We start from the raw sequence: 13,291 nt of genomic DNA on the forward strand, positions 1-13,291 counted from the left end.
AGCATATACAGTTACTCTACGAAATAGTAACTACTTAAAAGGAAAAAACGAAATTAGGAAAGAAACCATTTATGATAACTCAAAGGGAAGCCAGGGGTAGCACACTGTCAAGTTCAACAAATGGCCACAGAGGGCGAAAAAATCGACCGCGCGCCGCTGCTAACAAAGCCGGCGTAGTAGCATCACTTCGGGATGCTTTTGTTAGTTCCAACATTTCCCGGTAGAGGCGTCGTAATAAGCGCAATTTTATCTTACAAACTTTCTCTTACAATTACCAAAGCATTTTTGTTACAAAAAAAACAGGGCAAAATTATCATTGCTAATTAGTTATTGTACTTTTTGTTAGTAAGTTTATTGTTTCTTTGTCATTATAAACGCAAATAGCGTTCAGCATCATCGATCTTTCACGTGACCTCTGGCCTGGATTTAAAAAAGGCGTAAGCTGCTGACACGCACGTGGTAGTAGCGAAATGCGCTCGTGTTCTTGATTGTGTAGGGTAACTTAAAGCGTAGTGGAACTAACGAAAGTAATTTAACTACGACGTTTTACTTTTTTTTACGTAAAAGCCACATCATTTACTTTTAGGCCATCGTTAATAAATTTAGCTTATTTTGCTGTTCTGTCGTGTTATTCGTCGAAATAGCGATTTTGACGTCGAAATAGCTTAGCACAGGTTTAACGCGAAGCGAAGTGACGAAGTTTTCTTACGGCTTTCTAGCTTGGACAGTAGGAAACGTGATGTTTGTGTGCTCCTTTGCTGACTGAGTGTCCGCTGCACCAATTTGAAGTCGTCGTCCTTGCGCTTTGTGTAAAGATTTTCTGAGTCGCCGAAAGGTAAGAATTAGTTCTACAGCTTACCGTCATTAAAAGTCGCCGCAGATCACCGTGCGAGTGCCGGATGCGCGCACTTAAGCAGTTCTCCACGGCATACACGGAGTGCAGCCCGAAAGCTACTCTGCCGTAAACGGCAAGCGTGTATTTCAATATTATGGAAATATCATAGATATATCGTAAAGGTACTACCTGAAACCCGCACAAGGTTCGAAAACAGCTGTGTAAACAACGCTCTGCGAATAATGATCGACTGAACACAGAGAAGCGCGTTCAACTTCTGCTTGTTTGCTTCTTGCTCTCCAACTCAAGAAGTACGTACTATATCCCCTGCCTTTAATGTCCATCGTATAATCGTTGCAACAGGATTGTATACATGGAACAAACGGTCAGCGGGACCTTAAAGGCGATCTAGCTACGTTTACATTCCTTTCTTTGTTTTTCTTTTTTCGAAAGTGGGAGTGCAGTAGAACGTTGAGTCGCGTATCGTCCACGTAAGAGCTTTTGTTCTTACGTGTTCTCGTTTTGTCAGAGTGGACAAGTATACTTGGGAATCAAGGTGTAAACAAGCGAATCCCGGTTCTAAGGAACGCCTAAAGAAATTGCTAGTTTTCTGAAGCGATCTTTTTGTGTACGTCCAGCGAAACCAAAGGCAGCGCATGCAGGACGGGCAGTAATCCTTCATAATAGGAAAGGCTAGTGAACGTAAACATAGCAAGGTCGAACTGGCCACTCTAGCATTTTAAATGTACGCTTGCAGTCATTGTATTATTTTCTCGTTGGTGCCCGTGTTCTGTCACTTTGCCCGTATTTCATATCACGGTTAATTTGTACGTGTACAAATACGCTTTGCGCAAAGCTCACGAGGTACGCAACTGCAGGCCTCAAGATGAGTGACGTCCTGGACATATTGGACGTGGAACGTCCCAACACTCCAGAAGTCAGCAAGGAGAGCATCCTGGGCACAGATGCTCGAAAGGTAAGCAGTACACATGGCCTCTTACTTCGTTTCTCGTAACCTTTTCCGTCTTTCACAGTTGACCGGCTGTTATTGCGTGGCTTCCACTGTTGTATCACTGTGACACTTTTTTCCTTCCCTGACCTTATATGGCGCAGAACAAGCTTATGCAGAAGCGGAAGCTCATAGAGGCCACCTTCAAGCGACCTGAAGGAATGCATCGGGAGCTCTATGCCCTTCTTTTCTCCGATGCACGGTATGAACAGGGTGCCACACCATATTAGTTGATCTGTCCACTTATGATACGATTTACTGCAACAGCAGCAAGTCATGTTGTGAGCATCGTCTGCTGTAGAAAAATAACTTACCAGATAACGTAATAATTTAGGGTCAGTTAGAGTATCATCCACTTTAGGGAAGTAACTCGCAAGATAATTCAAGTTAAGCTTGTTTGTGAAGTCATTACAGGGGAAGCAAATGCCAGCATTCTCTTGGCATGGCTTTCCAAAAGATATGCATGGTACTGGCACAATGCCTTGCCCTCAAAATGTAGTATGTACCATACCATATGAAGAAATGACTGGAAAACTACCACCTATGAATCAGCTACCCCAGCAGCAAGCAGTGATATGTTATGGACATTCCATTTTCTTAGCAGTTCCATGTGTCTGTTTCTATGTTATGGACATTCCATTTTCTTAGCAGTGCCATGTGTCTGTTTCGGAAGGAACATTCTATCTTAGCTTGTGGCATATCCCCTGCCAGGTAGCAGGCCAAGGTTTTCAGTAGAAAGCCATGCTTTTTTCCATGCTTTGAGTAGAAAGCCAAGCTTATTGCACAGCCATGGGAAACTTTGGTTGTGGCTTTTCTGCTCAGAGACAACCCACCTCTGCTGCCGACTGACAGCAGCCAAGGCTACAAGCGCAACAAAGCCAAGCTTGGAATCCGGCGTGTCCGGCCATGGCGCTGGATGCCGTTTAACAACCCGGCCCGCAAGGTGTGTTACTTTCTCCTTGTGTTTCATTCTGCTTTTCACAATATATCCGACAAGAAGTTAAAACAGTGCTACATTTCTCTCACTCCTAATTTTTTTTTTTCCTGAGTGAAAGGAGGTTGTGTATTGATGGAAGGGCCTACAGTTTGGCCTCTGAAGCACTAGCTTCTTGCTAAACATACATAATTGAGGAATCTAGGAACAGAAAAGGGGAGGGAAAAGGATTGGATGATTGATTTTAATATCTTAATGGCAGCACTCTAAAGAGCATTGCGGTGGAATGCTCTGGAAGGGTTTCATCTGTTTGGGATACTTTTTTAATGGGTTCTGGAACATCACCATTGCAGTCAGTTTAAAAGGAAGGCTGGAGAAAGTTCAATCATGAAGATGCATCATAGCTAACCTATGAAGCTTTTGTTGGTGCATTTGAAGCTCATGTCACAAGCAAATCATTTAATACATTTTGCATTCCAAAAGACGTTTATAAGTGCATCAGCACTGCATCTGTTGCCAGAGTAGAGAAAAAGACTACGTACCTGAATGAACATGTGTCATGCGCTTAACAGCAATATCTTGCCAGACAGTTACGTCCGCAAACCTGTGGTGTTTCCATTTGCTAACCAAGTCATTTTTGTGTACATGTCTCATGGCACTGCTCCATAGTAAACATCACTCGAAGTTCCAGCATTCATTTAGTGCCTTTCTTTCATCATCCCGTCTGTTAAGCACTAGTTAACCACAATTACCTAATTGCCCCTATTGAGAGTGAAATAATAACTTGCTTTTTTGCTTACTATGCAAGGGCTCACAACCTTGAGGTGGTGTGTTAGTGAGCCTGCTCTTCCAAATGAGTCCCGCGTCACCGTACCTGTCTAAGAAAAACCTAAGCCTTCCTTTGTAGCTACAAGGGAAATGTGCTAGTAATGTGTGCCTTGTGCACATTATGTAGTATTATGACAGTTTCTGATGTAGTTGTTCTGTGGGAACCCGCAAGGTGGAGAGAAGTAACCAATTCGTCCCGGACCAGGACGAATTTTTCTTCAACTATGAGGTTTTTCTTTCGAGGAACCTGTTTGGGTTTCCTTTGTAGCAATTGCTACGAACGGGTGTATGTCTGATTTTCCCCTTAATGACAGTTTATCAAGCATAGCAAAAGTGACTAATTATTATTTAAAAGGATATTGTATCAATCCTTAACCAGCAAGCAGTTTGTGCATTGCTCATGAGTATGGTGTCTCCTTTGTAGTTGCATGTTCTAGCTGGCCTGCACTGTTAGTTTAACCTTGGTTTGTAACAGGTCATTACATGTCTGTACAGGATGGCGTGATGCTGAGCCACTGGCGGAGATTGGCCGACGAAGGCAAGGAGTACCCCTTTGCAAAGTTCAACAAGGTAAGTAGCATTATGGCTCAAAACTTTTCTTTTTTGCTATTTTGTGAAACCCTCACAGCGATTTTTCGCTATGCCACTATAGCACGCTTGCTTGCAAAAACAATGTTTGTGTTCAAACGATGGGTTCTTGAGCACAGTGCTAATAATCGGCGACAATCTAATTGAGCAGCAGGTACCAGTGCCAACCTACACGGAAGCCGAGTACCAGCAGCACCTGGCGAGCGCACAATGGAGCAGGGCCGAGACGGACCACCTGCTCGAGCTGTGCCGACGTTTCGATCAGCGGTTCCTGATCGTGAAGGACCGTTGGGATAGGACACGCTTCCCCACGGGACGCTCCATAGAAGACCTCAAAGAGCGGTACTATGGCATCTGCCAGGTAGGTACGCTTGCCCCATTGTGCCCCGCTGGTCTTCATAGTTTGTTCCAGTAGTCTGGAACTGCCGAGGAAGTAGCTTTTCTGTGCATGTGACCTGTGCTGAAACTTCATAAAATGCAAGCACAAAATAAAAGTGGCTTCAGGCTAACTTCGACTGTAATTGCAGCTCAGTGGCAATGTCAAGTTCATTGCTATGAAGTCACACCTACAGGCAAAATTTCTATTACTGTGAAGCTGCATTTTAAGACAAGGTACGCCTATAAATGCATTCGCTTCTAATAAGCTGCACTTTTTAGGCACAGCATGCGTTGTCGTGAAGCTTTACTTACAGGCAAAACTTGGCTATAAATGAGTCTTGCATTGTGGTAAAGCTGCACCATGCTTCGTCAGAGAAGAGCACTGAGGACGCTGATCATAGAGCCTATAAAACAAAACCGTCTCTACAGACATGCTCTGCACCGACTGTCGTGACAGGTTGCTTCAAATTTTTGAATGTTTGCAAAACCTAATAGCATTTCGCTAGATAATCTATTCAACACAACAGCTACTTATACGTATTCACATGCAGAACTCAAATCTGCACATCACAAGTAATCAGATGGAGTCAGTAGTCCTCCCCCTATTGCTCACAAGATAAATTACCTATCCTCTGTGATACACTTCACAGTGCAGGGATTGTCCTTCATTTCTAGCTCCCTGCGCATTGTTGAGGCATAAAATTAATTTTGTTATGGTCACCAAAATATTCCAGCTAAAAATTACTGTTTTAAGTTTGCTTTTTCTCATCCATATCTCATTTTCTCTTACCTGTTCCAACCAAGACCTTGGCCCGCGTCAGGGCACCCCCCGGGCAAGAACCCAAGGGCCGTGCTTTTGACGCTGACCATGAACGCCGTCGCAAGGAGCAGTTGCTGAAGCTGTATGATCGCACTACAGAGCAGGTGGGTTGGTCTGCTGACAGAAAATTCTTGTTAGCTCTATATCTTGCTTCAGTTTTGATTATCATTGCTTTTCGTTTGCCGTTGATTGCCAGTTAATTTCTTACATCAGGAAGCAAGATGCATTTAGAAAGAAGTGAACATCTCGGGCAACTGGGAGCATGCTGCTTAGTGGTGTCATCTGGTTACTGAGAGGCGAACTGACCCGTGTGTCTTTCCGCTCAAAGGACTGAACTCGCTGCTATAAACATAAGTTTCGTCCCAAGATGCCATCTGTTTTTGCTCTCCGCTCTGTTTTTGTTAGTGTAGAGTTATACAGTCGCCCATTATTTACACATGTACCAGTCGGGACTTGCCTGTCTTAATGTTTTTCTTCCTCCACCATGCATGGAAGCACATACCAATGCATATGCGGGCCACATGTACTGTTGGCAGTCCTGATGCGTTGTGTTTTTTGTGAAGAAAAAACAAAAGTTGACCTAAGTAAACTTCTAGAGGCCTCAAGAAAACATTATCCTAATAAATAAATGAAAATTTATTTACGTGAAGTGTTAACGCAAGAGCTTGCTATGGGCGAGAGATTTCGTAAAATGTTGATATAATTTAATGTGAATAGACTGTTTAATTGATGCTTATCAAGCATCATTAGCTTTACTTTGGAAGCACTTAGCTTGGGGCCAGTGTAAGTTAATTCAAGTGACATGTAACTGCAGGCGCTTGCTATGGGTGGAGGGTTTTAAATATGTTTCTCGACATGAGCTCTTGATCAGGCGCTGTGCTCGACTCGGTGGCGAGCTTCGAGTCGACAATCTTTTGAGAATGTGATTGGGGGAGGTCAGCGCTTCTCTTCAGTGTCCCTCTCTGCTAGACTGACTCGTTTTTGTCCGTAACTTCTGCAGGTTGAAGAAGAGCAGACGCTGCTGGGAGAGTTGCGCAAGATTGAACTACGCAAGAAGGAGCGCGAGAAGAAGACCCAAGACCTGCAGAAGCTCATCACAGCAGCGGACAACAGCGCGGAGGCACGGCGTGTCGAGCGCAAGGGCCCCAAGAAGAAGCTCAACATCCAGAAGAGCAGTCGCACCGAGCCGGGGGTGAGCTTTCGTTCCAGAAGTGCCCCCCCGGCATCGCTGCCGGCATTGTTGGCTGGTCGTTAAAGACCAACTGCAAGCAAATTTCGCTTTGGCTACGTTGCTCATAAATGAGTAGTACGCACTGTTGAAATCACTTTGTCGGAAGCTGTGAGGCTGGTAGTCAGCTAACATTTTAATCAACAGGCGCTTAGGTTCACAAGGCACTTAGGCACAATGGTTCCTTAGCAGACGACGCAAGCATCTGATGGTAAACGAATATGACGCAGATCCCAGTAATGTGCATGCATGCTGATCTTGCTGTCAGTCACACATAGGCACCTAGCTGGCACTGGTTGTCGTTGTTGTGGGTTCTGTGTCCTTTCCATGGCATTTCTGTGAGTTTCGGTATCCAGGATATCGATTTTTGCAAGCTTTTCGCAATGCGTCCACTCTTATTTCAAACGTTAAGTTTGAACTGACACTACTCTTGTGTCTACACTAAGAGAAGTTAGTTTTGTTTGTCTATGTGTGTGTGTGTGTCGCCAAAACCTTCATTTGCAGTTGGCCTTTGAAGGGCTGTAAAGTAAAAAAATAAAACTAAGTTGACAGATAATTGCTTTGATAGCTTTTAAGGTGACTTCCTGCTGCATATGGGGTGAGTGTCTGCGGCTGAATGATATCATCATGTCATCATAGGACAATACAGAGGCCAGAGTGGCACTGGAGTGCATTATTATGCAATAAGTTCTGAAACACAGCCTAAGGATCGTTTTACTGAAAGAATTTTTGAAACCAGTTTATTATTGGAGGAGATAGAAGAAATTGAATGCCCTGTTACCATATCGCCAGGAGGCGAGCGCGACTGCCAACAGAGACACCCTTCCCCTCTGTCCCGAGTAGCGTCCACAAGTGACGTTCCTTCCTCGCCTTCTGCTATACCCGAGCCGAGGGACCACGTCCAGTTCACGTGACAAGCCCCGCCTTATTTTTAATGCATTAGCATTAGGAGTGTCAAAGTGGAAAAAATTGGATGCGTGTGAAGTGTGTGAAGTCTGTCAGGTGTGTGAAATCGGCCACGTGGTAGAGGTAGAGAGGGGATGGGAGAGCTTACAAGAGCTTACCAACAGGAGAACTTAGAAGAACGTAGGTGGTCTAGAAACCATTCGGAGCTGGAAAAGAGAGAGAGCAGCACAGCTGTGAATAGCCATTTGGGAAAGGGAAAGCGCGGCGGCGCTGGAGCTCCATCAACTCAGTCTGCCCCAGACCACCATCAGTTGTGTTCTGCTCCTCAAACATGCAGGACATGTGTCGAGTGAGAAATGAAATGGCAAAGAAGTTCAAAATGATCTGCGAAGCTAAAGTGGTGCAAAGTAATGCTAACGCATTTCTCTCACATTTACCGCTATATCGCCACTGAATTTTTCTCTTCGCTTCTTTTCTCTGTGCAGCACATTTCCAGTGGCGGCGTTGTGCATTCCGCATTGAATTATTTACTGAAGTCACGTGTCATGGGAAGTGACGCTGCTAGCACTGCATTTTACATCACAGCCTTTGTGCTTGTTACCATGACTCTGGCTGGAGAGCAGAGCTTCCTCGAGAAGGAGAGAATGCAGCATTTGGTTTGAAATTTTGGCTGTTTTCATAGCACACACCACTGTACAGTGCATGAAGTATACACTGTGCTTGTTTGTTTAAAAAGGTCAGACCTGGTGAGAGGCCTTTTAAGAGTAGTCAGCCATTTATAGCAGCAAGAAACTTGCTCCATAGAATCTCTAAATAATCACTGGCACAACAGAACACCTCCAAGTTAATGTGAGGGTGACGCCATTGTATAATGCACCTGCTTGGCCAAGACCTGATGGCAAGTTCAAATTATCCCGATTTTTCACAATGATTAGGCTTTACTGTACTTGCACTCTCGTTTATCTGCTGCTCATGGCCTTTCTTCTTTTTTTTTTCTTTGTGTGTGTGTGTGTGTGTGCTCCCGTAAGGTTTCTTGTGACCATTTATGTATACTAGACTAATGCCTGGTTTGCAGGTCCAGTTCATGATATTCAAGCACTGCCATTTTCATTTTTTGCACTCTTGCAGGCAGTGGAGTCAGCAGGTATTCGGTTTCCGGATTTCAAGGCCTGTGGGGTGTCGCTGCGAAGCCACAGGGTGAGGGCATAAGGCTTGCTTCACATAATGAGTGCTCGTGCAAACTTGAGTGGTGACACTTGCTACAAATTGCACCGACATTTAAGGCCCTAATTTGCACTGAGGAATGCCTGATACATGTTCCGAATATATTTCCTTTTGCAGTAAAATGTACAAAACTAACGTGTGGAACTTTCTCGAGCAGGAGATCTACTTATGTGCATCAACAAGCGATAATTCACCTTGTACTTTAGCAGTAATCATCGCTCGAATGTTAAGTTTTCTCTTCTTTATGGCGCACATTGTGCGATGTTCTCTGTGAGGATTGAGCGGAACTACAAGGGCATTGTTTGTCTTATACTTCGCAGGCTGTTGTAATTAACTTTGTTCTCGGAAGTACACGCGACACACATGTAAATTTAGCCAAGCTATCTTGGCTGGAAGGCCACTGTCTGCATTTGGTGCTTCTGGCCGGCGACCTTCATGGCGCATTGTAAATTCCCAGATGAAGCTGCCAGCATCAGTGGGCCAGAAGAAGACAAAGGCCATTGAACAGCTACTCCAGGAACTGGGTGTCGGTGAGTTGCTTTTGGCTGACAAACTTGCCAGCACACGGATGGCACATCCAAATGCCAAGCTCTCCACAAGCTGTTGTCTTTTCTGCGCAGAGCTGAATCCAACGCCGTGCGACGAGGTGTGCCAGCACTTCAACGAGTTGCGCAGCGACATGGTGCTCTTGTACGAGCTCAAACTTGCTCTGGCCACGTGCGAGTACGAGCTGCAGACCCTGCGGCACCAGTTCGAGGTGCTGGCGCCCGAGCGAGCTGCCGCCACTGCCGCGGCCACGGGCATTGCGACGCTGACCAGCTCGTCAAGCAGCAGTGGCATTGGGGCCAGCATCGGCAGCACCATCGGTGTGAGCGTAGCAGAGCCGGGAGGAGGCTCTGCCACCGAAACACCAATACGAGGCATCTCGGAGATCCTCGACGTCGGTGCAACGCCCGGGACGCCTAATGTGAGTGCCATGTGGTGATGTAGGAAGCTCTATAGCTGCCCAGTGACTAGACATTTTCCATAAGCTCGAAGGGGGAAGTGCTTGCATGAATGCCACGTGAATCTTTTCGCATGGGGTGCCGGCTGGACTAGTGGAATGCATTATCGGGTGCGTTAGTGCAAGTTGCACATGATAACTTCACCACAACCTAAACGAAGACACAATGACGACAGCACAATGTGTTCATTATTATTATTATTATTATTATTATTATTAGTGTTGTTGTTGTTGTTGTTGTTAAGCTTTAGCTTCTTTGCAATGATCCTATCCTTCAATCACTGAACTGCTGCTTCAAGGGAATGCAAGAAATGTGCTGCAGGCAGTGTCAAGGAACTAGGGGGATGCTGCAAAGAAGTGAGAGGAGAAATGTAGTGCTGTGAAGGGGGAGCGGAGGAGGAATTGCATGCCTCCAGCTGTGCATGGCACATAATGAACTGGCTTATACAGGCATCTCTGCAATCCCTAAACATATGCCGCTGACCGACTCTCTTCTCTACAGAATTATGCAATGAAACAAGAAATGGTACCTAAATATGCCCACTGTAGCAAATGTACAGCTTGAAGCACATAATTTCTTTATAAAAAAAAGTGAAGCTTTCTTTGCCTTCCTGCCTAGGCTGTGGTGTGTCTGCTCAGTCACTTTCTCGGCACCTAAAGTGGGCCGAAAGAAGAATGATAGGTGTAACGTTAAGGGATAAGAAAAGAGCAGATTGGGTGAGGGAACAAACGCGAGTTAATGACATCTTAGTTGAAATCAAGAAAAAGAAATGGGCATGGGCAGGACATGTAATGAGGAGGGAAGATAACCGATGGTCATTAAGGGTTACGGACTGGATCCCAAGGGAAGGGAAGCGTAGCAGGGGGCGGCAGAAAGTTAGGTGGGCGGATGAGATTAAGAAGTCTGCAGGGACGGCATGGCCACAATTAGTACATGACCGGGGTTGTTGGAGAAGTATGGGAGAGGCCTTTGCCCTGCAGTGGGCGTAACCAGGCTGATGATGATGATGATGATGATGAAAGTGGGCCGTTCCTGTAGACAGTGCAAACCGAGCCGATCCCATATATACAGCAATTGTACGAATGATGCGAGGGAGGTGAAGGAGTGTGAGGAGAAATGTGGTGAGTGGAGAATTTTGGGGCGAGGGAAAGTTGCATGCTAAAGCCAGAGCTCAACAGAATTCCCGCAGGTTAAAAAACAAAAAAGAAGCGAATGCTTTCTTTGGTGTTAGTTACCAATGGTTTCTACTGGAATTAGTTTTTCAATGGAAACACATAAGAGGGCCTGCTGTACGAGATGTATGCTAGTCGGTACTACACATTGTTGGCACGAAGTTGACGTGTTGTGCACGTTCGACTTGCGTAGAGAATAAAACCAGCAATGGGCAGCATGTAGAAGCAACTATGCAGAATGTGTCTTTAGTGCTGCACCGTCATTGTCTGCTGGCAGAGCAGCAAGAGTAGACCCACGTAGTGTAAGGACAATGCAAAGTAATGGCTCTCGATAAATTATATTTACAAAAATTTTTATTATCTCAAATGCTGATATTTGGGTATTTTGGGTTCAGTCACTATTTAAATCGATCATGATTTAAAGTGCCCCCAAGTGATGGGGATATTGCCGACTAGCGAAATATCCTATTCTACTGTTGGCATGCATGTTTGATGCTACACAACGCCTGTGCCGCGTATGACGGTGACTGAATTGCATTCCTTGTACTCGTGGCTAAAGGTCAAAAGGAATGTTTGAGATGGTTTGGAAAGGTAATCGATGAGAAGCACACTTCTGCAAGAATGTAGTGCGTGTTCATGTCCAATGAGATATGGTAAGGGATGAAGAAAGCAAAATGGAAAGCAGCAGAAGTCGGGTCCCAAGCTTGAAATTTCACATTTTCCGCTGCATTGTTTCAACTGCTTTAACGAACCTTTGAGACTGCTTTTATAATACCTCAGGTGGGATGGAAAAGTGATATGTTCAAGTGTGGCGGTTGATATGCAAGATTAGAAATCGGAGAGCAACTTGAGAAGTGTTTCAAAGCTTGCGACTTCGCCAGCTGCAAAATTTGGATAACAAAGCGATGGTTGTGTTTGCACTCCAAAGCTGTGCCGAGGTCTGCAAATGTGACAGGTGCTTAGGACTCTGAATTAAAAACAGCATTGAGTATTTCTTTTTTAGATGAAAATGCAGCCACTACAACTAGTCAACTGAATAATACGGAAGTCAAGCCAGGCTATGCTTTTCTTTTTTTTAGATCTTTGGATTCGGTGACACTCTCTTCCTTCTCCATTTCACAGTCAAAATTTGCGTGGTACTTTTGCTACAGCATTGCCTTGTTTGTATAGGCATTTCGTTACAAAGAAGCAGAACCAGTCAACCAGGTGCGTCTGCAACATCTCGTATAGGGCCGGTTTGCACTGCTCGCAGGGTTGGACTGCTGCAACGCATTCAGCCTCTCCTGCCTTCCTTTACACTGTAAACAAACACCTTTACGATTGGTGGAGGTGCCAGGTATGACTACATTGACACTGTAATTTCAAAGCCAGACTGTTCAACAGTCTCAGACCATGCCGGACGAACCAGCTCTGTACGAATCACTGATGGTGCACCCGGATGGCCAGCGATTCATTACAGTTTGCTGGCCGATTGCAAAATGAAGCCTTCTTCGTGCAGCAAGCTTATAAAATGAGGCTCCAATGCAATAAGGATATCAAAGATGTGGGGTGAAGGTCAGCTCTCCAGGTGACCATCTTTAAGGTCAGCTGTTATGCAGCCTCAACTTTGCAACAGATGCAACCCCCTCTGCAGGTTCCTCTACGTGATTATTTTTGGCATGACTGTGGTGTTCACTGGCACAACGCAAGTGTTTCGAAGGTACACTAAAGATAGAATAATTTGAGTTGTATTGTAAGCTAACCTTCTGCAATACCAGAGAGTCCTGCTTTTACTGTGAAACGAGTCTTGGCAAGCCAGAAAAGATGCAATAACACAGGACGGGTGGCGACACTACCGCTAGTGCCTCTTTAGAAAGTGTGCACAGTTCAGGGTTAAGCTGTTCCAAACATGGCTTTGCCAAGAGGGCGACTTCATGTTGAGCGCGCCTCAAAGCGGTGCATGCTTGCTAGGGCTGACCTCATACTAATACAGCTGTGCAAGCTTATAAAAGAATGCTTTACACACTGGATTGTGCATCGATGATTTTTCTACATGCTGGTACTAGTTACAATGAGTGTTCACACGATGCAGGCGATTTACCATGCACATCTCCGGTGCAGAACTTTTGCTGAAAGTCGTCCGTTTCCATGTCTATGCCTTGCAGCGCAAGCGGCGGGCTGCCATCGAGCAGAGCAACCTTTTAAAGAAATTCAAGAAGGCCTGAGACCACCACAGTTTCACGACGGATTCCTCACTCGTCACCCCCTCCTCGTTCAAATAGTCGTGTGTTGGGACCTCGCAACAAAGCAGCCGGAATAAACATCTCACTCTACCTTAATGGCCTCCAAACATGACAAGTTTGAGCATGATGGGTATCTCTACAGC

General features: G+C 45.2%; 1 protein-coding gene across 1 annotated transcript; it reads left to right on the forward strand.

Annotated features, from left to right (window-relative positions):
• The first annotated feature begins 668 nt into the window (after positions 1-668).
• On the forward strand, positions 669-13,244 carry DMAP1 (DNA methyltransferase 1 associated protein 1). Its single transcript, XM_075685142.1, has 12 exons — positions 669-835; positions 1,714-1,811; positions 1,949-2,046; positions 2,667-2,787; positions 4,102-4,176; positions 4,346-4,555; positions 5,377-5,496; positions 6,393-6,584; positions 8,655-8,723; positions 9,208-9,280; positions 9,371-9,717; positions 13,071-13,244. Exons 2-12 carry the CDS (start codon positions 1,722-1,724, stop codon positions 13,128-13,130), a joined length of 1,455 nt encoding a protein of 484 aa, XP_075541257.1. The 5' UTR covers positions 669-835; positions 1,714-1,721; the 3' UTR covers positions 13,131-13,244.
• The last annotated feature ends 47 nt before the right edge of the window (positions 13,245-13,291 follow it).

This window comes from Dermacentor variabilis, chromosome 3, assembly GCF_050947875.1.
Source record: "Dermacentor variabilis isolate Ectoservices chromosome 3, ASM5094787v1, whole genome shotgun sequence".
Taxonomy (NCBI): domain Eukaryota; kingdom Metazoa; phylum Arthropoda; class Arachnida; order Ixodida; family Ixodidae; genus Dermacentor; species Dermacentor variabilis.

Bases quoted from the DNA above. Each gene is read 5' to 3' on its own strand.
- DMAP1 (XM_075685142.1), top strand. From the start codon at position 1,722: ATGAGTGACGTCCTGGACATATTGGACGTGGAACGTCCCAACACTCCA. The intron at 1,812-1,948 runs GTAAGCAGTACA...TATATGGCGCAG, and splicing joins TGGGCACAGATGCTCGAAAG to AACAAGCTTATGCAGAAGCG. The intron at 8,724-9,207 runs GTGAGGGCATAA...GTAAATTCCCAG, and splicing joins TGTCGCTGCGAAGCCACAGG to ATGAAGCTGCCAGCATCAGT.